Here is a 20,906-nt window from a genome sequence, read left to right as displayed (position 1 = left end):
TTCATTTGTACATTAAGAGGATTGTACTTGACCTCTAAATCTATGATTTCATGGTCTCCTAGGAGCTTTCACACAGCTGTGTTACCCTGAATGGGAGAGTGTGTGACCAGAGCATCTTCTGGACAACTTGGTGCCCTCTATGTGTATCCCTTCTTAAGCACCCTGTCCCCAGCAAGAACCAAAGTCCCCCCTGAATGCCTGGTTATCTCTCCTTTACAATCTCTGTTCTGTCCAGAGTGTTTGGCTCTATAAAAGATCTAGCCCTCAGCCTTGGACCTCCTTCATCAGCATCAACTCCTCAAAAGTCTTTAGGTGAATCTTTCCCTTGGCTCCAGAGCAATCTTTTCTTTTTTTTCATCCTTACCGTCTATTTTAGGATCTATACTAAGTATCCATTCTAAGGCAGAAGAGTGATAAAAGGATAGGCAGTTGGGGTTAAGTGACTTGCCCAGGATTATACAACTAGTATCTGGGTCCAGACTTGAACCCAGGTTCTCCAGACCTAGTACTCTATCTACTGTGTTACCTAGCTGCCTCAGCTCCGTCCTTTCAATTAACCTTCTCTGATCTACACCTGTCTCAAGATACTGCCTCCTTGACCTGCATGGTTCTTGAGTCTTCTTGGCTCCTTGATTCATCCAGTCTCTGATATCTCCTATTTCCAGTGCTACCTTTCAACACACCTAGATCCCCAATCCAGGATCTACTCCCTCTTTCCATTCTTATATTTTTTATTCAAAGATATTTTATTTTCCCAATTACATGTAATAACAATTTTTTACATAAGTTTTATGAAGTTATATGATCCAAATTGTCTCTCCCTTCCTTCCCTCCCTCTTCCCAGAACTGATAAGCAATTCAATCTGGATTATATATGTATCATCTTGCAAAACATGTTTGCATATTGGTCACAGCTATAAGAGAATGCTCATATAAAACCAAAACCCCAAAATAAAATCATAAGTAAATGAATGTGAAAATAGTATGTTTTGATCTGCATGCAACTCTAACATTTATTTCTCTGGAAGTGGATAGCATTCTTTGTCATGAAAACTTCAGAGTTGGCCCGGATCATGTTAATGAGACTAACCAAGTCTTTCACAATTGATCATTGTACAATATTGCTGTTACTGTGTACAATGTTCTCCTGGTTCTGTTTATTTCACTCTGGATCAGTTCATGTAGATATTTCCAGATTTTTCTGAAATCATCCTGCTTATGATATCTTACAACACAATAGTATTCCATCACCAACATATACCACAATTTGTTCACCTATTCCACAATTGATAGACATCCCCTCAATTTTCTAATTCTTTGCCAATACAAAAAGAGCTGCTCTAAATATTTTTTGTACAAATAGGTCCTTTTTCCTTTTTTATGACCTCTTTGGGATACAGACCTAGTAGTGGGTATTACATGATCAAACAGTATGCACAGTTTTATAGCTCTTTGGGCATATCTCCAAATTACCCTCCAGAATGTTTGTATCACTTCTCAACTCCACCAACAATGCATTAGTGTCCCAATTTTACCACATCCCCTCCACCATTTATCACTTTCTTTTAGTGTTATATTGAACAATATGATAAGTATGAGGTGGTACCTCAAAGTTTTTTTAATTTGCATTTCTCTAATCAAGAATTATTTAAAATATTTTTTCATATTATTATTGATAGCTTTGATTTTCTTCTGAAAATTGCTTGTTCATATCTTTTGACCATTTGTCAATTGGGGATGACTTGTATTCTTATAAATTTGACTTAGTTCTCTATACATTTGAGAAATTAGACCTTTATCAGAGAAATTTGCTATAAAAATTCTTCCTAGTTTTTTCCCTTCTAATCTTGGTTACATTGGTTTCATTTGTACAAAAGCTTTTTAAATGTAATCAAAATTATTCATTTTATATCACATAATGTTCTCTATCCTTGTTTGGTTATAAATTATTCCCTTCTCCATAGATCTGACAGGTAAACTAGTAAGCTATTCCATGCTCACCTAAAGTAACACCCTTTATGTGTAAATCATATACCCACCTTATCTTGGTATAGGATGTAAGCGATATTGGTCTGTACCTAGTTTCTGTCATACTGTTTTCCAATTCTCACACTATTTTTGTCAAATAGTGAGTTTTTATCCCAAAATCTGAGATCTTTGGATTTATCAAACACCAGATTATTATTATCATTTACCCCTATATATTGTGTATCTATTGTATATTATTGATCTACTATCCTATTGATTAATCAGAACCAGATTATTTTTATGGTTACTGCTTTACATTATTGTTTGAGATCTAGTACTACTAGGCCACTTTCCTGCACTTTTTTTTTCATTAATTTCCTTGATTTTCTTGACCTTTTCTTCTTCCAGATGAATGTTGTTATTAATTTTTCTAGTTCTATAAAATAAAGTTTTGGTAGTTTGGTTGGTATGGCACTCAACATAAATTAATTTAGATAAAATTATCATTTTTATGATAATTATTAGCTCATCTATTAGCTTAGTCTAGCCATAAGCAATTAATATTTTTCCAGTTGTTTAGATCTGACTTTATTTGTGTGTTTTGTAATTGTGCTCCTTCTTTCCATTTTCCTCCCTGTCTTCTTCACACTCCAGACTATAAAAGTAAAGTTTCCTAGAGTTTATCTGCAAGGGGAAAAAAAAGGGGATTAAATAAAAGCAAGAATAAATACACCAGAGCAGCATAACTAGAAAACCACATAGATTTAAAGAAAGAAAAGGGAAAAGCTCCCTCATCCACAACTTGAGGTTTCTAAACTTCCTAAGGTATTTTAGCTACCTTGAAATCTCATATTATTCTAATTTGTCCCATCCTGGTACTCTCTTAATCTGCAGCCTCCTAGTTCCCAGATAAGCTTGGCATCTTCTGCCCCAGAAGAAGTTAATTCATTTTGCGAATTTACCTACCTGGATGCATTGACTCAAGCATTTCCTCACATTCTACAATTCTGGGTTCACTTTTAGCCAATCAGGAAACTCAATTATAAGTCATGTTTTTGTTACATCTCTCATATTAGTATGTTTTCCTTTAACTTCAGTGTTTCTAACACTTCAAAAAAATCAACCCTTTTATATTTCATAGAACTTAGATTTTAAAAAAGACCTTAGAGATGACATAGGTCAACTGATTCTTTTTACAGATGGACAAACTTGGGCTCAGGTTGAATTGAGTAATTGTCTCTGGTTACCCTGCAAAGTTCATAAAAGATAGCCCCTTTTCTTAATTGTCCACTCTACAAGTAAGCTGCCCCTTCTGAGTCTCCCGGTGCCTGAATCTGACCCCCTCAGAAGGCCTATTGTTGGGCTATTTAATCTCCTGCTGGAATTTGGATATACTTCCCATAAATAACTTGCAGGTCAGGCCCTAGGTAAGTCTCTTTGAAAACTTCCTATTTCTAATTGGGACACTAATGCATTGTTGGTGGTGTTGTGAAGTGATCCAACCATTCTGGAAGGCATTTTGACACTACACCCAAAAGGCTATAAAACTGTGCTTACATGTGCATATCATGTAATACCACTACTAGGTCTGTATCCCAAAGAGAACATAAAAAAGACAAAGGACCTACTTATACAAAAATAGTTAAAGCAGCTTTTTGTTTTGGCAAAGAATTGAAAATTGAGAGATTGTCCATCAATTGGGGAATGGCTGAACAAATTGTGGTACATGTTGGTGATGGAATACTATTGTGCTATAATAAACGATGAACAAGATGATTTCAGAAAAATCTGGAAAGATCTGCAGGAATTGATGTAGAGTAAAATAAGCAAAAGTGGGAGAACATTGTACACAAAACCAGCAATATTGGACAACGATTATCTGTGAAAATATAACTATTCTCTGCAATGCACTGATCTGGAATAATACTGAAAGACTTATGACAGGGAATGCTATCCATCTCCTGAGAAAGAACTGTTGGAGTTGTTTTTCACATCAGTGTATCTTGGTTTTATTTTGGGTTTTGGTTATCTATGAGTTTGTTTTTACAACAATGACCAATATGGAAATGTGTTTTGCATGACAATAAAAATTAAAAAATGAAAAAAGACTTCCTCTTGCTTCATTCATCAGAATCAGAAAGTTTCCTTCCCATTAGGTACATGTGTGTTTCAGTAGATAGAGAATTGAGCCTGGAATCATGAAGACCTGAGTTCAAATGTGACCTCAGGCATTTACTAGCTATGGAACCTAGGACAAAGGACTTAACCTCTGCCTCAATTTCCTTAACTGTAAAATGGAGATAATAATAGCATCTGCCTTTTAAGAACATTGTGAAGATCAAATGAGATATTTGTAAAGCATTTAGCCTAGTGCCTGGCACATAGTGGGCACTTAATAAATAAATGCTTGTTCCTTTCCCTTTTTGCTTCCTCCTCTCCAACCCCCTGCCTCATTCCCTGGTTTCCTGGGCCTGCCTCATTCAATATCTCCCTGGCCCCTCTCCTTCCCTTAGGTCTCCACACTCACTCAAAGGCCTCTCAAGTTCTGAAAGGAGGCCAGTGCTTTCTTTCCCCTTCCAGTGACCCCCTCAGAACAGGATTCCACATGCTATGTAGAGCTAGCCATGTTCATGTACCTCAGAGACACTAGTTGGGCCCTTGTACCATCCACCACTGGCCAGACTTTGAAGGGTTCACCAGAGCTTACAGGTACAGAGGTCCCCTTCTAGCCTTCTGGGAAGAAGCCATGTTGAGCAGGGCCCTTGTGGGGATGGGGGAGGTTGAAAAAGGAAGCTATAGAGGAGACATTCTAATGGAGAGCCCTGTGAGTCTATACCAATCTGCGCATTGCCTCAGGTTTGGATTTGAGCTCCCAGGTCAGCCATGAGTGGCAAAGCCTCTCACGGATGGGTTTTACATTGGAACTCCCCTGCCTGTGATCACCACCTAGTGTTCTCATTGGAGACTACAGCATCGCCCCTGGCAGAGGCCCCTCGAATATTCTCCAAAATTGCCTGACCCTGGAGCCATATCTGGACTGGCAGGAGGAATGGGACCTGGGCAGCCTTCACAAAATCATAAAGGAATGGAAGTTTGCTTTGGCCTTGGTTTTCCCTTTCTATACCTAAGATACTAGCTGCGTGACCCTAGGGAAATCACTGAACCTCTCTCATTCTCCTCATCTGTAATATGAGGGAATTGGATTAATGCCCTTTGAGGTTCCTTCCAGTTCTAAAACTATGATCCTGTAAACTCGGTTGTCATAGAAGGACTTGGCTTGATGTCCAGTTTTTATTCCATAGAACAAATGCTAATCCTTATTTTCTTTCTCCTTTGAGATATAGCACTTTCACTCTTCTCCCTAATTGTACAAGCCTTTACCCTCCTGCTAAAGGGATTTCAAGCCCCAGTTTTGTTTTGCCTCTAAAATGACAATTAATAGTGATCCCAGGGGGAAGCTAGATGGCTCAGTGGATTGAGAGCCAGGCTCAGAGATGGAAGGTCCTGGGTTCAAATCTGGACTCAGACAGATTTTTAAAAAATAGTGATTCCAGGGGACAACTAGGTAGACATTTCCTAGCTGTGTGACCCTGGGCAAGTCACTGAACCCCCATTGCCTAGCCTTTACTGCTCTTCTACCTTAGAACCAATACATAGCATTATTTCTAAGATAGAAGGTAAGGATATAAAAGGGGGGAAATAGATAACATCTCAAATGTGAAAGAGCTGAGCACATATTTGGATTGTACTGTGTTGGGCTGGGATGAAGAAAGGTGGGAGTTGGGAAGGTGAGGAACAAATTGAGCTCTGGCAAGAATGAAATAGGGAGCAGCTAGGTGACTCAGTGGATAGAGCACCAGGCCTGGAGTCTTGAGGACCTGGGTTCAAATCTAACCTCAGAGCCTCAGAGATTTCCTAGCTGTGTGACTTTGGGCAAGTCACTTAATCCCAATTGCAGAAGAGCAGCCCTTGCTGCTTAGAATTGGTAAGAGATTAGAAGGTAATGTTTAAAGAAAAAAAAAAAGAATGAAGTAGGTATTTTTTGGATCCAAGAGGCTGAATTCCATTCCTTGCCAATAATGTTTTCTCTGAGCCTTCTTGTACCTCTAAATATGATAATATTTATGATGATGGTGGATAATTATTATTTAATAATAGTAGAAAGCATTTATATGGCACTTTAAGATTTTGCAAAGCACTTTACGTATGTTATCGCCTTTCATTCTCCCAATGACCTTGCAAAACAGATGCTATTATTGTCTCCATTTTGCAGGTGAGGAAACTGATGCTGAGAAAAGTTTACTTAAGTGAGTAGAGTGCTGAGCTTGGAGTCAGAAAGGCCTGAGTTTGAGTTGTGCCATCTAGCTACCAACAATTATAACCCCCCCCAAATGATTTTTGAATAGACCAAATTATATATATTTCATTTTTAAAATTTTTGGTTATACAAAAGAAATGTAAATCCCCCCAAGTGTTATATCTGTTTAATTGAATTGAATTTCAAATTCCTCAAGTTTCTACTTCCCCCCAAAGAAGACAAATGAGTGTGACTCTGGCTATGTCATGAGATTACAGATTCAGAGCTGTTGAGGACCTTGGCGTCTGTCTAGTCTAGCCCTGCTGCCCATGAGCAGCCAGTGAAGGAGAGGCAGACAGACTAAAGATCCAGATCCATCTCCCTCACCCAGCCACAGCAGCTGCTGACCAGAATACTTCTAGGAGTCAGGAGAAGACCTTTGGGGACAGCTGTTACCCTCCTGGATCAGAGCTGGTCTCACTCCAGCCATGAATAAGAAGGTTCAATTTCATTTCCATCAGCTTCCCGAAAAGCTTTCCCCCAAGAGCAGTGATTTGTTTCTGTAGCAGTCCACACTTCCTTCCTGGAAGATCATCTACAAATTCAATTGGCAAGAAAACCTTTTTGATTTGGGATCTGGTCATTAGGAAGGAAAGACAGGTAGTCAACACCCAGTGGAGGTGGGTAGGAGATAAGATGAGAGAAGGGGGAAAGTTGTCTTCTCTCCACTCTGCTGCTAGCACCTGCTGGGCTGGTGACAGTTCTTCCAGGTCTTTGGGAATAGATCTGCTCTATTCCCAAATCCCAACCTCACTCTTACCACCCCTAGGATCTCAGGAGCATCCCCAAAGTATTTTTACAGGTATGGGTAAGACCCAAGATCATCTATTTGAGTCATCAACACAAATCAACTAAGGGGTTACTGGTTTTCTTCCCCTCCACTCTAAGGTACACATCCACCAGATTAAGTTTCTGACGGCCTAGTTTTCATTATGTTACTTCTCTACTGAAGAAACTAATGGCTCCCTGTTGCCTACTGCATGAGGTCTAAGGTAATTCAAGGCCCATCACAATCTAACCCCATTCCACCTGTCTAATATTATTTTCTACCACTCATTTCTCAACATGTATCCTCCAGATTGGCCTTATTAATGTCCCCTCTACTGTTCTAGCATCGTTCCATATGCATGAGTTTTATATCCTTAATTTGGTTATAACCCCCCCCCCATCCGCCCCTACCAAAGGACAAAGATTATTCTTGATCTTTTACTCTCTTTCCTAGCATAGCCCAGCCCAATTTTCTGAATGTGAAAATGCAAATTTGTTGGTGTAAGGTAGAAGAGAAGAGTGGCTGCAGCCCAGAGAAGGGAAAGGAGCTCATCATGATTAATAAAGGCATGGCAGAGGGGCACCCTTTACACATGCCACTAGGGTCGACCACTCTTCCATACATCTGCCACTCACCATATGTTCACCTGGTGGGGTAAAACCATAGCAAAATGGCAACATCTGCAGAGGCTGGGTTTTCTTCCTTCAGGAAACTTCCTCCACACAAGGCATTTCTCTTCCATTCCTTTGCCTAAGACCTTACTCTCAATGGACTAATTAGTTAATCCCTACCAAAGTGTTGATAATGGATAATGACTTAAAGTTTGAGCCCTTTCTAGTATAGCTGTATTATAATAGGGAACACAGGAAGACTATAATATTTCAAGTCCAAGAATGACTGATATCCAATGGTGACATTTCAGAGGAGGCACTTAGAGGAGGAAATACTTGAGTCAGGGAGACCTTCTCCATGTCTTTTCATGTTACTCAATAGACAGCCATCTATTTCTTCTATATGTAGAGCCTCAATGCCCTGAGGAACAATTCCATGGAGTTGATAGATTTGATTTTCAGTAGAATGGATTAGAACTAGATGAAAGATTCCCAAGAGAGAAAAAAGGGAAGCTTTATTTCCTGAAGAGTCCTGGGCAAATCATGTAGCCTCTCAAAGTCCTCAGTTTTCATATCTGTGAAATAAAGGAGTTGGATATGATCTCATAGATGAAGTTCCTCTGACTCTGAATCTCTGATCTTCAGATCTTATGATCACCATTGACCTCTAGAGGGCCCTTCCATCCTTGATCTTATTGGATTTGTTGGTTTTCTTGTCCTCGTAAGAGTCAGGGAAGAAGGAAGAGGAGATAATCTAAGTATACTCTCCTACATCCCAAGAACAATCTTTGTGAAGGTCATAAAATATAGAAAGAAAAAGAAAGAAAGCCAGTGCCAACTGAATGAAAGGCAAAAAGCATCCTGCAGGAGAATCCAATAATTTGATCTGCCACCAGAATCATACACTGCTCCATCTTCTTTCTTTCACTTCACCCTGACTGGGCTATTTCCTTAGATCCTGGCCAACACACACACACACACACACACACAGATTCCCAAGCTACACTGGCTTTCCATAGTAGAAGTGGTTCAACTCATACCATAGGAACTATGAACTTGGTTAGTTAGCTTGGTTGATCTTTTAGGCCAACATCTGTGTCTAAATCTGTTAAATGACTAGTTCATTTGTAAACAAGGGATCTCTGGCTCTAGCTTGCAGAAACCAGACATCCAAAAAAATCTGCCTTTTTTAATGACAGGAAACAAGAAATAAGAAGAAAAAAAGGTTTTGTTGCAGGAAAAGCTGAAGAACAAGACTGCCAGAAAGTCTGTCAGTGACAGAGGTTGAACAAGGTAGCAATGGATTGGAATTGGGAGTAGGAGAGAAGGCATAGAACAGAATTGCCTTCAGAAACTGGACAGAGGACTCCAAATCTCAGGAGATTTTAAGAGCACTGTATCTGCTGAGCTAGGTGCAGCTTAGCTGGAGTCATTATTTCTCTTTTCTAGGTCCCAGTTTTCTCATGTGTGAAATGACAAGGTTGAACTAGATGGTCCCTAAGGTCCCTCCTAGCTCTTTTGTTCTATTTATGAGTATATCAGAAGCCATCAAATAAGATAAATTGATTCTTGCTAACTCAGGTGAAGAAAATGCTTCTGTGCCCAGAGTGATCCAGGCTGTCACTACCATTAACATGAAGAAAGAATTGTGAACCAGTTGGCAAAGAAAAACAGAGACCAAACTCCAAAGAGATCTTGGAGACTCAATAGGGCATGAGGAATAGAGGAGGAAAGGACATGTTCCCAGGAAGACTGTTGGATCCCCAGTTTCTGCAGGGTTGGGATGGGTCTGGGGTCATATTGTATGATGTTGATAACTTCCCCTTTTTAACCAACTTATTCCTTTTATTATTTTTTTCCAATTACATGTAAAAACAATTTTTTAATAATTGCTTTCATACATTTGCAATTCAAATTCTCTCCCTCCCTTCCTGTCCAACTGCCGTAGGCAGCAATCTGATATAGGTTATTTCAGTGTTGTCATGTAATACAAATTTCCTTATTCCTTTTGTTGTGAAAGAAAATATATATCATGTGTTTAAGGAAAAACTCATGAAGGAAAAAATAAGGCAAGAAATGGCATGGTTTAATCTGTACTCATACTCTTACAGTTCCTTCTATGGCTGTGGATAGCACTTTCTAGCATGAGTCCTTTGGAGTTGTCTTGGGTTCTTGCATTGCTAATAATAATTTGGTCCTTCCTAGTTGATAATTGTACAATATTTCCATTACTATATACAATATTCTCTTGGTTCTGTTCAGTACACTTTACATCAGTTCATACAAGCCTCTCCAAGTTTCTCTGAAATCATCCCATTCATCATTTCTTATGGCACAATAGTATTCCATTACAACCCACAACTTGTTCGTCCATTCCCCAATTGATGGACATTTTGATGTGTTTTTTTATGAGGATCTGCAAGGCCAATTAGAGGAAGGGACTTAGTAGAGATTCTTAGAGTTTGAATAAGAGCTTAATACTCAACTTCTTCAGAAAAATGAATGGTTGCAGCTTCTTTTTTAGTGATGTGGTGGCATAGTCTGGTGCTGATGGTCCCTCAGAGTGGGAGAGATAGTCAAGGAAAGGCAGCTTCCTTCCCTAGTCAGTTCAGGCTACCATTGTCTATCTGTTGTTGGAAGTCAGAGATCCATGAGGCCATCAGCCTTATCCTCAGATAATGATGTTTCCTCTGCAGAGAAACAGCGAGAGCTTGCTCGAAAGGGTTCCTTGAAAAATGGCAACATGGGCAGTCCAGTCAACCAGCAGCCCAAGAAGAACAATGTGATGGCCAGAACAAGGTAACATCTTCTTCTCTGTCCCCAACACTGTCACTCAGATTACCCTAATTGACAGAGTTCTCTGTACATCATTATTCATCTAGAATAAGAACCTGGGATGTGATGAGTAGGAGAATAAGCAGCCAGTAGCCCTGCTATTGGGATTTAGGAGCAATGAGCCTTCCTGGGTCCAAGCTTTGACCAGGCTGTCAAATCTTGATGACCAACTCTCAAAGGTTTCTGCCTTTGACCAGTACCCTATCTCCTTCTAAATCTCAAACAAGGCTCCTGGGCTCCTGTTGTATTTAAGAGTACCTGGCACAGACGACTATGTCCAGATTTCATCATGCCAGTTCCCTTTGGGATGAAAAGGAACCTTAGACCTCCCTAATATAATGCCCAGGGCAGATAAGCATAAAAGCAAAAGGACCTGCTATGCCCACTAACCATGACCTCTCTGTTCTGTTCTATCCAGGCTGGTTGTCCCCAATAAAGGATATTCTTCACTTGATCAGAGTCCAGATGAAAAGCCATTGGTGGCCCTTGACACAGACAGGTATGGAGACTGGGACAGAGGATGAAGGGGAGAGAGAAACACAGACAGACACTCCCTAAATAGGAAGAGATCAGATATTTCAGCTATCCAGAACTGAATTTCTTCTTTTCCCTTGATCCTGAGATTTAATTCAACAAATGTTTATTAAGTGTCTGTTCTATTAAGTGCAAGACACCATGCTAAGCACTGAAGAATTACCATGTACCTTGAGCCTCTGTATACCTCCACTCTGCAGTTACCTTGGTCCCAAGAGCCTTCCTGGATAAGAAAGATGTTTTCTTATTCAACTTCCAAAAATATCTTCCTGCATGTTAAGCCATTTGCTGTTGACCTTAGTCACCTCTACTCCTTCTGCATATTTCTGGCTGCAGGCCCTGGAAATCCTACCATTATTCATAATCTGCATAAAGAAGGCACTACCTGGCCCCAAGAGTTTTTCCCTAACATTCAGGCCACAACATACTATCTCTGTAGTCGCCTCCCTTCATTTTACGAAGATAGGATCCAGAGCCTGGTGGTATTACTCTCACCTCACTATAGCCCATGGCTATCAACCCTGCAGGAGGAGAGAGAATGGCTATGACAGAAGGAACTTGGGACTCCTGTCAATCAGGGAAAGTGTGACACTATAAAATCTTGGATGGAAGGACAACCAAAATCAAATACAAGCTAGATTTGTTCTTCCTTGTTCTATTCATTTCTTCTGCACTATGTCACGGCCTGGTTAGTCAGGCCATTTCTTTTTCTTTACAAAGCTAAGCTGGTTATCTACTAGTCCAAGGTAACTTTGGGGCTTCATCTCACTAGTAACCATAGGATTGTAGGATTGTTGATTTAGAGCAGGAAAGGCCCTTAGAGGCCATCTAGTCCAACTTCCTCATTTTAAAGTAGAGAAAACTGTGACCCATAGAGGTAATCTGATTTGACCAAGATGACACAGGCAGTGAGTGATGGGACTAGAATTTGAACCCAGATCCTCTAATCTTTACTTAAGAATAGATGGCAGCTATTTCTTATCCTGTTTGCATGGCATAGTTCCCTTCCTTCCTTCCCCCTTCTAGCATTCCAGGGCCAGGAACATGCTTCTATTTCACTGTCTCACGTTCCTCAGACTTTTTTTTGATCCTTTTACTCAGTTCCTGTTTCTTGTCCCCTAACTTTTACCTTTTGGAATGGCCTATGGGGGAGAGAGAGAGCATGGGGTCAGCAAGATCCACCTTGGTATATGGCTTTTGATAGTCACTGGCTTTGTGACCATGGGCAGGTCATTTAAATCCTCTGAGCCTGTTTCTTCATTGGGAATAATATCTGTAATTCCCATCTCACAATGTGCATGCAAGGATCAAATGGGGTCATGTATATGAAGCACCGTACACATGGCAGCTGTTTATATTGGACAGCAGAAATGTCAGACAAATCCAAAACTCCAAGACTTCATGCTTTCCAGGCTCAGGCTAACTCCCTTCTTCCTCATTTTCACATGTTCTGACATAGATCTCATCAGCTGCCTCACCCCCAGGGAAAAGGAGTATCTTTCATTTCATACAGTGTTAAAGCTGAATATGCTATTGCCTAAAGACTGATTTTTTTAAAGTTTATATGAAATTTGGCATAATAGTGCCAAACTGCCCTATTTGTCTCAGTGCCCTACTTGGAGATCTTGTAATCCAATCATTTTATTTCATGGGTTTTTTTTTGGTTTTGGTTTTGGGCTTTTTTTGGTAGAATCCTATTAGTACAGTTTCATAATAGCAAAATATTTTATATCAACAGTAATAAGAGTAGATGATTTCAACCAATAGTAAGAGAGCCAGCTCATGGGTCTGGGCCACATGAGGGAAATTCTTGGAGCCCAGTTTGCCTGTCAGGAAACAATGGAAAGAGAGGGCTTTCCTAGAAAATAAAAAAGGGATAGGGGCAGTGACAAAGGAAGTCAAGGAGACACAGATAACCAGAGTCGTGTTGCTACTATCCTATCAAATTTAATAAAAATATCTTTAAAGAACATAAACTGTAGCCAATTCTCTCAATCTCTTTTGCAATCCTCTCTATTCTTTGTATATTGAAGTATTGGTGTTTGTTAATGTTAAGTTCACAAAATTTTAATTAAAAAAGAAAAAAATGGAGAATTTGGATTAACACCAGTAAAAGAAAGGAGATTGGGAAAGGGTGTAAGGAGATGCTTAATGACTATGGGGACGATGATTGAAAAGACTAATGAAATGAACTTAGAGTTCATTTAAGATTAAGACATTGGCTTAATGGGGGTATATAAGGAAAAACAGAGGCCAGATGGCTGGTTCTTCTTACCTAGCCTCTCATCCTTTCCCCACGTCCCCAACCCTAGACCTCAAGGAAAAGAATTCTTCATAAGATCATAGGTAGGATTTTAGGATTTCAATTTCAAGGGAAATTTAGGGGTTTTCCAAACCAACTCCTTCACTTTACAAATAAGGAAACTGAGTCCAAGATAGGTGAAATGAAAGTCACAATGGTCAGCCTGTTTTAATTGACTGGATTTGGAGAGAGATGACCTGAATTCAAATTCTGACTGTTGTTTATCACCTCTTGAGACATCAGTTTTCACATCTGTAAAATGAGATTTTCTCTAAGTTTCCTTCCAGCTCTAAATCTGAACTGAGTCTTGATAGTTTCTGATTTCAAACCCAGTGTTCTTTCCATTAAATAATTTAACCTCTATAAAACTATTCCTGTTGAGGGGGAGTTAGGCTTTGGCACTGGGAATCCAAATTAATTGCAGGGGAAGCCAGTTGGGGAAACTGAACTGATGCCGAGTAGAAAGACTCCACCAGCCAACATCCATCTGTAACAGCCCCAGTTCAGGATCAATAGTTAGGTCTCACCTGCCTCCCTCCACCAAAGAAGGCAGTCTGGGGGACCCAGGCTTTCAAATCACCAATGGCCTTTTCCTTTTTATCTTTGCTGACAGTGATGATGACTTTGATATGTCCAGATATTCCTCCTCGGGCTACTCTTCAGCAGAGGTGAGTCATGGGAATGTCTAGATGTTTTCCCCACAAAGAGATACTTCCAGTAAAGAGAGAGCCCTACCGTAGACTGAAATACCAGAAGGAAGGGTTGTCCATCAGGGAAAAGGGATGGGATCAAGCATTATATTTGTTCTGTGGCAGAAAAAATAGTGGATTAGACTGAGAGACAGGATTATAGTCTAGGTGGTATGCCCTGGAGTGTCTCAGATATAGGAGTGGGAGCATGATATAGAAATGAAACATGAGAACTAGAATCTGAGTTCAGGAAGTAGGAGTAGAATCTTAAAGCCTAAGGAATAGGCTTTAATGGGAGGGGGTGCATAAAAGATAAGAGGGTAATTAGGAAATAGAGGTAGAACCTGGAAGGTAGGAGATGAGGTCTTATAGGCAGGGAAGTAGGAGATGGCTTTTGCCTGTTGGAGAATGACAAAATAATTTACAGGGCTAGTTAAGGCTAGGAGGCCAGCTGGCCCCACCCCACCACTTACCCCAGGTTTGACCGCCCTTCCCTTTGCCTACAGCAGATCAACCAAGACTTGAACATCCAGCTGCTGAAGGATGGTTACCGGTTAGATGAGATCCCAGATGATGAGGACCTCGACCTCATCCCCCCTAAATCTGTGAACCCCACCTGCATGTGCTGCCAGGCCACTTCCTCTACTGCCTGCCACATCCAGTAACAGCCAGCATGGGCCAGGAGCAGGGGCAGAGGGGGAAGGAGGCACATCTGGCACCCCTTCCCACCCTAGTTCCCATTTCAGGCTCTGGTCCTGGCCCTAGCGACTGGCCAACTTCTTAACAGCCATTGCTTCCTCCTATGGTAGGACGTGTACCTCTGTGTTCATGAAGCCGGGAGAAACCAAAATGAGATTTCACTGGGGGGTGGGTGGGGGGAGGGTGGTAGGGGCTCTTTGTTCATTGATTTGTTTAAGGGGACTCAGCCAGCTTCCCCTTCTCCCCCAAACCACCACCACCTCCAATTGGCTTCCTGGCCGCAACTGTCTTCAGCAGACAGCCCAGCCAAAAAGTCTTGGGGAGAGCGGGAGGGGAAGATGGGAGAAGGAGAAACACCAGGGGGAGTGAGGGCTGAAAAGGGGCCAACAGGAAAGGGCTCAACAGGCCAAGGGTAAGTCAGTCTGTGTTTCAGAAGAGAATTCTCCCAGATGATTGTCCTTAGGCCAAGCCATGACCCAGACCGATTTCCCAGGGTACTCAGGCTCAAACTCTTCCCCCTAGAGGTCCTTGGAGATTGCCCCATGATGATCTGCTACAGAAATATAACACTTGGCAGCTGAAGGACACCCCAAAGACTCCTCCTGGAATGGTTCAAGAAGGCCAGCTCTGGGGCTATTCAGCCTAACCTAACCTGACTTGCTCTGGCTCAGCCTCACGAAGTGAACTATGGGAACCTGTTCTCTCTCCTGGCCCTGGCTTGTCCTACTCCTGCCTCCTGACCTACACACTGATTTTTAGATTTTTTAACATTTAGTCTCCATCTCCATTTTCCTTACTGCCCCCCCACCCCCATTCTGTCCATCTTGGGCACAGTTTCTTGGCTTCATTTCCCATCATTTTCCGAGTGATGTGAGGTAGAGGGGAGCCCTCCCAACATCTCTTGCCATCATCGGTCTCTCTGCCTCTCCCTCTCTCCATCACCTTCTGTCCTGGTCCCCCCTTCCCCCTTGTTTAGGGAAGAAGGAGCAGCAGTGTACATGAGATCCAGCCCAAGGCAGAAATGAGGATGAGCTCCTGTCCACTAGTTCTGTTGATGCCCTTGTGTGTTTTTAGGGGTGGTGGCGAATTGAGGGGAACTACCTCTGGCATGGCCTCCCCCTGCTCCTCCTCATCTCTCTGCCTGCCTTTGTGGAGAACTGGAAGCAGAAGAACAGGAGAGAGCATTGCCTACATAGAGCTGAGCCCCAGCAGGCCTTCTGCCCTCCTCACCCTAAGCAGACCAGGATGCCCTTTGGGACTGCCTCCAATCCTGCTCTTCCCTCCCCACACAGCCGCCTTCCTTCCCACTGTCACTCATGACTGTGTTGGGCTTACTGCTTGGGAAGTCACCCCCTTGTCCACGCCCTGCCCTTCATGAAGCCCAGAGGAGGCTGCAAGGATAGGCATCTTCAGGGAAGTGTGTATCCATACGATGACAGATGTACGCATGTATTGTGTATGGCTGTCAGTACATGTCTTGGGCAAAGCAGTAGTATGTCTCTGTGTGTATCTGGTTCTGCGTGTGAGTTTGTGGAAGGTATGTACATGCACATCTATGCTACTGCTGGCTAGCATCCCTGGGTTAGAAGGATTAGAAGGATCCACGTGGGAGCAGGGCCCTAATAGCACCATAAAAAGCAAAAAAAAAAAAAAACCATCTTCTTCCTGAGGATTGTACATCCTGAGTTTGCTTCCTCTTAGTAGGGAAGGGGAGAACATGATCCCAGCTGCCAAGGGATGCTTTTAGTTCAGAGAAAGGTCAGTGACCTCAAAGGGCAAAGTACAAGGGGAATCATTGACTTACCTGGACTTGCCTGGCTCTTTGGAGCTGTGCATTTTGATAAAAACTAACTCAGTTTGGAAGAGGGAAGTCCAGAGGATCCCTGCCTTTAGGGCTAGCAAGTGGAAGAGGCCTAGAAGGTGGAAGGAGCAGGATCAAAGTGGACCAGGCCAGGCCAGGCTTCAGCCTCCTTTTCTGTCCTGACCTGGGACAGGCCAATTCTGAAAAAGTTGATTTGCAAAGAAATGAAAGTCTTCAGGACCCTCCCCAGTAAGGCCATTCCCTCCTGCCTACCCTCTAGCCTATCTTTGTGTGCTCCCCACCTCTTGTGTGGAATTGGTCATTGGGGTACAATTAGGTTGTAGCCTAGGCCAAGATTCCTCAAGCCTCATTACCCAAGAGAAGAGAATCTCCCCTTCTTGAGGGGTAAAGGGGGAAGGTGGACCCCCCTCCAGTCTTCCTTACGGCACCATATACAGGTATATTCACTCATTTGTGAACAGTCACCCCCCTTTACAGTTTTGCATTTGTATATTATATATGTATTTGCATACATATATATATATATGAATAATTCCAACCACACTCAATGTCCAAGCACCATTTGATGTCCTCAGAGAGGCTGGGTATGGCTCAGGGTGGAGAGGTTACTCCCCTACCCAATATTGTTTGCTGGCTCCTCAGGAGCATCCCTTCCACCCCCACCCCCAGGGCAAGTGGGCAGCCACATATAAGATGTAGCTCCTGTCCCTCCCCAGTGACCACCCCCATCTAGTGCAAGGCAATGACAGCATTCTTAAGGGTTGTCCGGAGGAGTGGTGCCCATGGGAACTGAGGAACCCAACCATAAGCAGGCCTGCCAAGCAAGCACTGGGGCAGGAATAGAATGGCCGTGAGGGCTCCCATCCAGGGCTTTTAGTTTATTTCTGTCCTGCATTCATGTGCAAAATGTCTTCTGACCCCTCGAAGTTATAGTCTTCCCTTTCCAACCCTTAGGCCTGTGCTGCTCTGTTTCACTTACCAAGCTTTCCCCTCTTCCCCTCGTCCCTTTACCTGCAGTCAAGCCCCATGAGCCTACCAGTCTTCTTGCCTCTTCCATCTCAGGTGGACCGTATAGCTTCACTTCTGACTAGAGACTGGCCCATCACCAGTCGGTGTGGCTTAGGCCCTTAGCCTGGAAATCAGCATGTCCCTGTTCTCATGTGGGTCTGCCTTGAACGTTGGGCTTGTACTTGCCCTCCTTGGGCCACCGTAGGAAAAAGCAGGAACCAAGGAAATGAGAGAAATTCTTGGTGGAGGTTGTGGTGGTACCTTTTCTCACTGCTGGGAGCCAAGGGGTTCTCCCCTCTGTCTGGCCCCTGGGCTGGAAGAGAGAGGGAGGAGGGAGGGCGGGAGGGAGGCAAGAGCCTTCCAGACCACTTCATGGGGTTTGGGAGAATCAGGCTTTCTGAGTAACACCCCTTCCCCCATGATATGATATGATCTCCTGTAACCACAGCCCCCTTCCTCCCGGCTCCCCTCCTCCTCCTCCTCCCACCTCCTTCTGCCCTCTCATTCCATCCATGTAGGTACTTGCCTTAACCTTGCTGGTCCCCAGCCCTGCCCCTTGCCCTCGACCCAGTCCTCCTGACTGTGGGTTCTCTTCCTTTGAAGCGTCAGTTTCTCTGCATTAATTTATTTAAAAGAAGGTGTGTTTTTTGGAGACATGAGACATGTATAATATTTTTTTAACATTTCCATCGCAGTATTTATCATCGTTCCTGGTTGTGTGTCGTGTAACACAATTAATGATATTAAAAAGCATACTATGAACAAGCCTGCCCCATGGCTCCTTGCTTCATTGTGGGAAAGGGGGGCCTGGAGAAGTGTGGTTGGGAGGCAGAGTTCCTGCGTTCTAGATTCATCCCCCTCAGACTGACTCAGGGCAAGACCTGGTCATGCAGGGGACCTTGAGTCTCCTTGGCTGGCCAGCCACACCCATCACCTCCACCTAAGCCCACATTGAGGTAAGTGGAAGTATGCGTAAGTAAGGAAAGAAGGAAACAATTGTGTTTACTGTGCGGCAGGCACCATATCAAACTTCACAAATATCTCATCTTCAATAGGTAGTAGTAGTAGTCTCTCGGTAACCGAGGATGACGATTGTCTTTGTGCGCTTTCATCTATAGTGTATAGATGAATGTGCACAAAGACACTTGTGCATGAAGATTTAAGTGGAAAAGTCGATGCACAGTGACAGTCCCACTCTCTCGGCGTTGGAAGCCTGGGTCCAGTGGTGCAAAAAATCGTTACACCTGGAGACTTCCTCAGCTGCATTGGATGGCCATGTTGTCTTTTGTGCTCCAACACGCCCTGAGCACTCCACAGTGCTTTGCTGCGTCGCCATCTCAGCCGTTGAACCTTCTTATTGGTTTCTTCCACCTGTTCGGCCAAAGCAGTCTTCACATGCTGGGTGAGCAAAGCCCTGGTTCACCAGGGGTCGACGACCCGATGGCTACCCTCACAAGGTTTAGCCGGCCTGTTGAAGCCATTGCCCGGGGTGTGGCCGCTGCCGCATGCTAGCAGCTACTGGGAGCCACAAGTGAGAGCTGGGTGTCAGGTGGGGGTCAGAGGCTGGAGAGCTGCCCTAGGAGGGCACGACAAGCCCTCCATACCAGAGATACTACCCTTCATAGATGACAAAACTGAGTCAGGTTAAACAACTTGCCTAGAGTCACCCAGAGAGCAAGTGTTTGAGGCTGGATTTGAACTCAAGTTTTCCTAACTCCGAGTCTATGTTCTATCTACTATGGCACCACATGCTTCCCTCTCTAAGGAGCCAAGGATTTCAAGTCAACATGCACTTAACCAGCAACAATACAGACTTGGTGAGAAGGAAGGAAGAGGGGAAGACAAACTGTATAAAGAACTCTCAGTGAGAACACTATTCAGATGTAATTATTCTGCAATTTATATGTTTTGATTTTTTCTTAAACTCTTCCCTTCTTTCTTAGTATCAATTCTGAGACGAAAGAGTGGCAAGGATTAGGCAATTGGGATTAAATTATTTACCTAGGGTCATACAGCCAGTAAGTTTCTGAGGTCAAATTTGAACCCAGATCCTCCTGACTCCTAGCCCAGTACTCTAGCCACTATGCTACCTAGCTGCTCCATAACACATAATCTTTTTTTTTTTCCAAACCCTCCTGGAGCCCAGGGTCACATAGCTAGAAAGTGTCTGAAATCAAACTTGAACCCAGGACCTCCCTTCTCTAATCCTGGCTCTCAATCCATTGAACCACCTAGCTTCCCCCTAACTTATATGGTCTTAAAGGGTCCTGAGACAGGGTCTTGCCAGCAGAGGCAGGACATAGCCTTTAGAGCTGAAAGGGATTGAACCTATGTTGTCCTTACTCCAAGACTGGCTCCTCTGTGCACTATAACAGACTGCCTCATACAAAATATGTAGAGAGGACAAAGTGAAGCTTGGGAAGAAGGAGATCTAGACCCTGTCTGGGAGGGATGCTCCTCTCAGTTCTTTTGGATTGGGAGAAATATGCCCAACCCCTTTGTTCCTCCTCTGCTTCCTTCCTGGTCTCAACAAGGGAGAATTGAATTGGTATGTATGAGAAGGTAGAAAACTGCCTCAGCCAGCAGGCAAGAAAGCCTACAAGGACCAGTCACTATCCAGTCCCAGTGGTGCCCACAATGGGAAGCTTCCTCAAGCTCAAGTAGCTTTCTGGGATTTCCTAAGAGCCTAGCTTCCGCTTTTATCCTTCACAGACTGAGGAACAAACATACCCACCTAAACCCTCTGTGCATCCTGGAGATCCATTTAAGAGTTGGCTTCTCATCCCACATTGGTCCTTAACTGTTTCTTTGGACAAGTCATTTCTCACCTCTCAATTGTCTCATCCAGAAAACAGGGAGGGGGGGAAGGCAAATGGTTGTATTAGTTGATATACCAGGACTTGCCATCTTTGAGAATGATGAAGTTAAAGAGGGAAAGAGAATGACTGGTTGGGGTGGAGGCACAGGGCAGGGGGATGGGGTGGGAGGAAGGTGTTGACCTAATGGTAGTATTGCATGGCTGATGGGGCACTGGACCTTAGAGACAAAAACACTTTATTTCAAATCCTATCTTAGATATTCTCTAGCTCAGTGTCCCTGGGTGATACTTATCCTCTCTGCCTCAATTTCCCCATTTAAAAAAAAAGAGAATTCCATGGTTCCTGAGATCTATTCCAGCTCTAAATCTATATCTATGAACCTATGACCTCCTGGGACCCATCTCCTAATCCTAATGGTGAGGGAGGGAGCCAGTCTGATGTGATGTCACAATGGGCAGCTCTGGGATTAGTGGGTACAGGGTGGGGGGTGGGG

The 20,906-nt window shown here is 43.1% G+C and overlaps 1 protein-coding gene across 4 annotated transcripts in view; it reads left to right on the top strand.

The window, feature by feature from the left end:
• FAM219A (family with sequence similarity 219 member A) overlaps positions 1-18,359 on the top strand; it is a 97,752-nt gene extending 79,393 nt beyond the window's left edge. For 2 of the 4 annotated variants that reach the window (XM_003341652.4, XM_007498862.3), the window contains exons 3-6: positions 10,402-10,504; positions 10,959-11,039; positions 13,990-14,044; positions 14,572-18,359. In XM_003341652.4, the coding sequence (XP_003341700.1) occupies positions 10,402-10,504; positions 10,959-11,039; positions 13,990-14,044; positions 14,572-14,730 (398 nt within the window). In that variant the 3' untranslated portion in view covers positions 14,731-18,359. The remainder of the gene's footprint in view (positions 1-10,401; positions 10,505-10,958; positions 11,040-13,989; positions 14,045-14,571) is intronic. The other 2 variants (XM_007498861.3, XM_056805994.1) reach the window with 1 other exon arrangement.
• The last annotated feature ends 2,547 nt before the right edge of the window (positions 18,360-20,906 follow it).

This window comes from Monodelphis domestica, chromosome 7, assembly GCF_027887165.1.
Source record: "Monodelphis domestica isolate mMonDom1 chromosome 7, mMonDom1.pri, whole genome shotgun sequence".
Classification (NCBI taxonomy): Eukaryota; Metazoa; Chordata; class Mammalia; order Didelphimorphia; family Didelphidae; genus Monodelphis; species Monodelphis domestica.
Note: the sequence above shows the minus strand (reverse complement) of the source record. Positions and strands in the feature narration are given on the sequence as shown.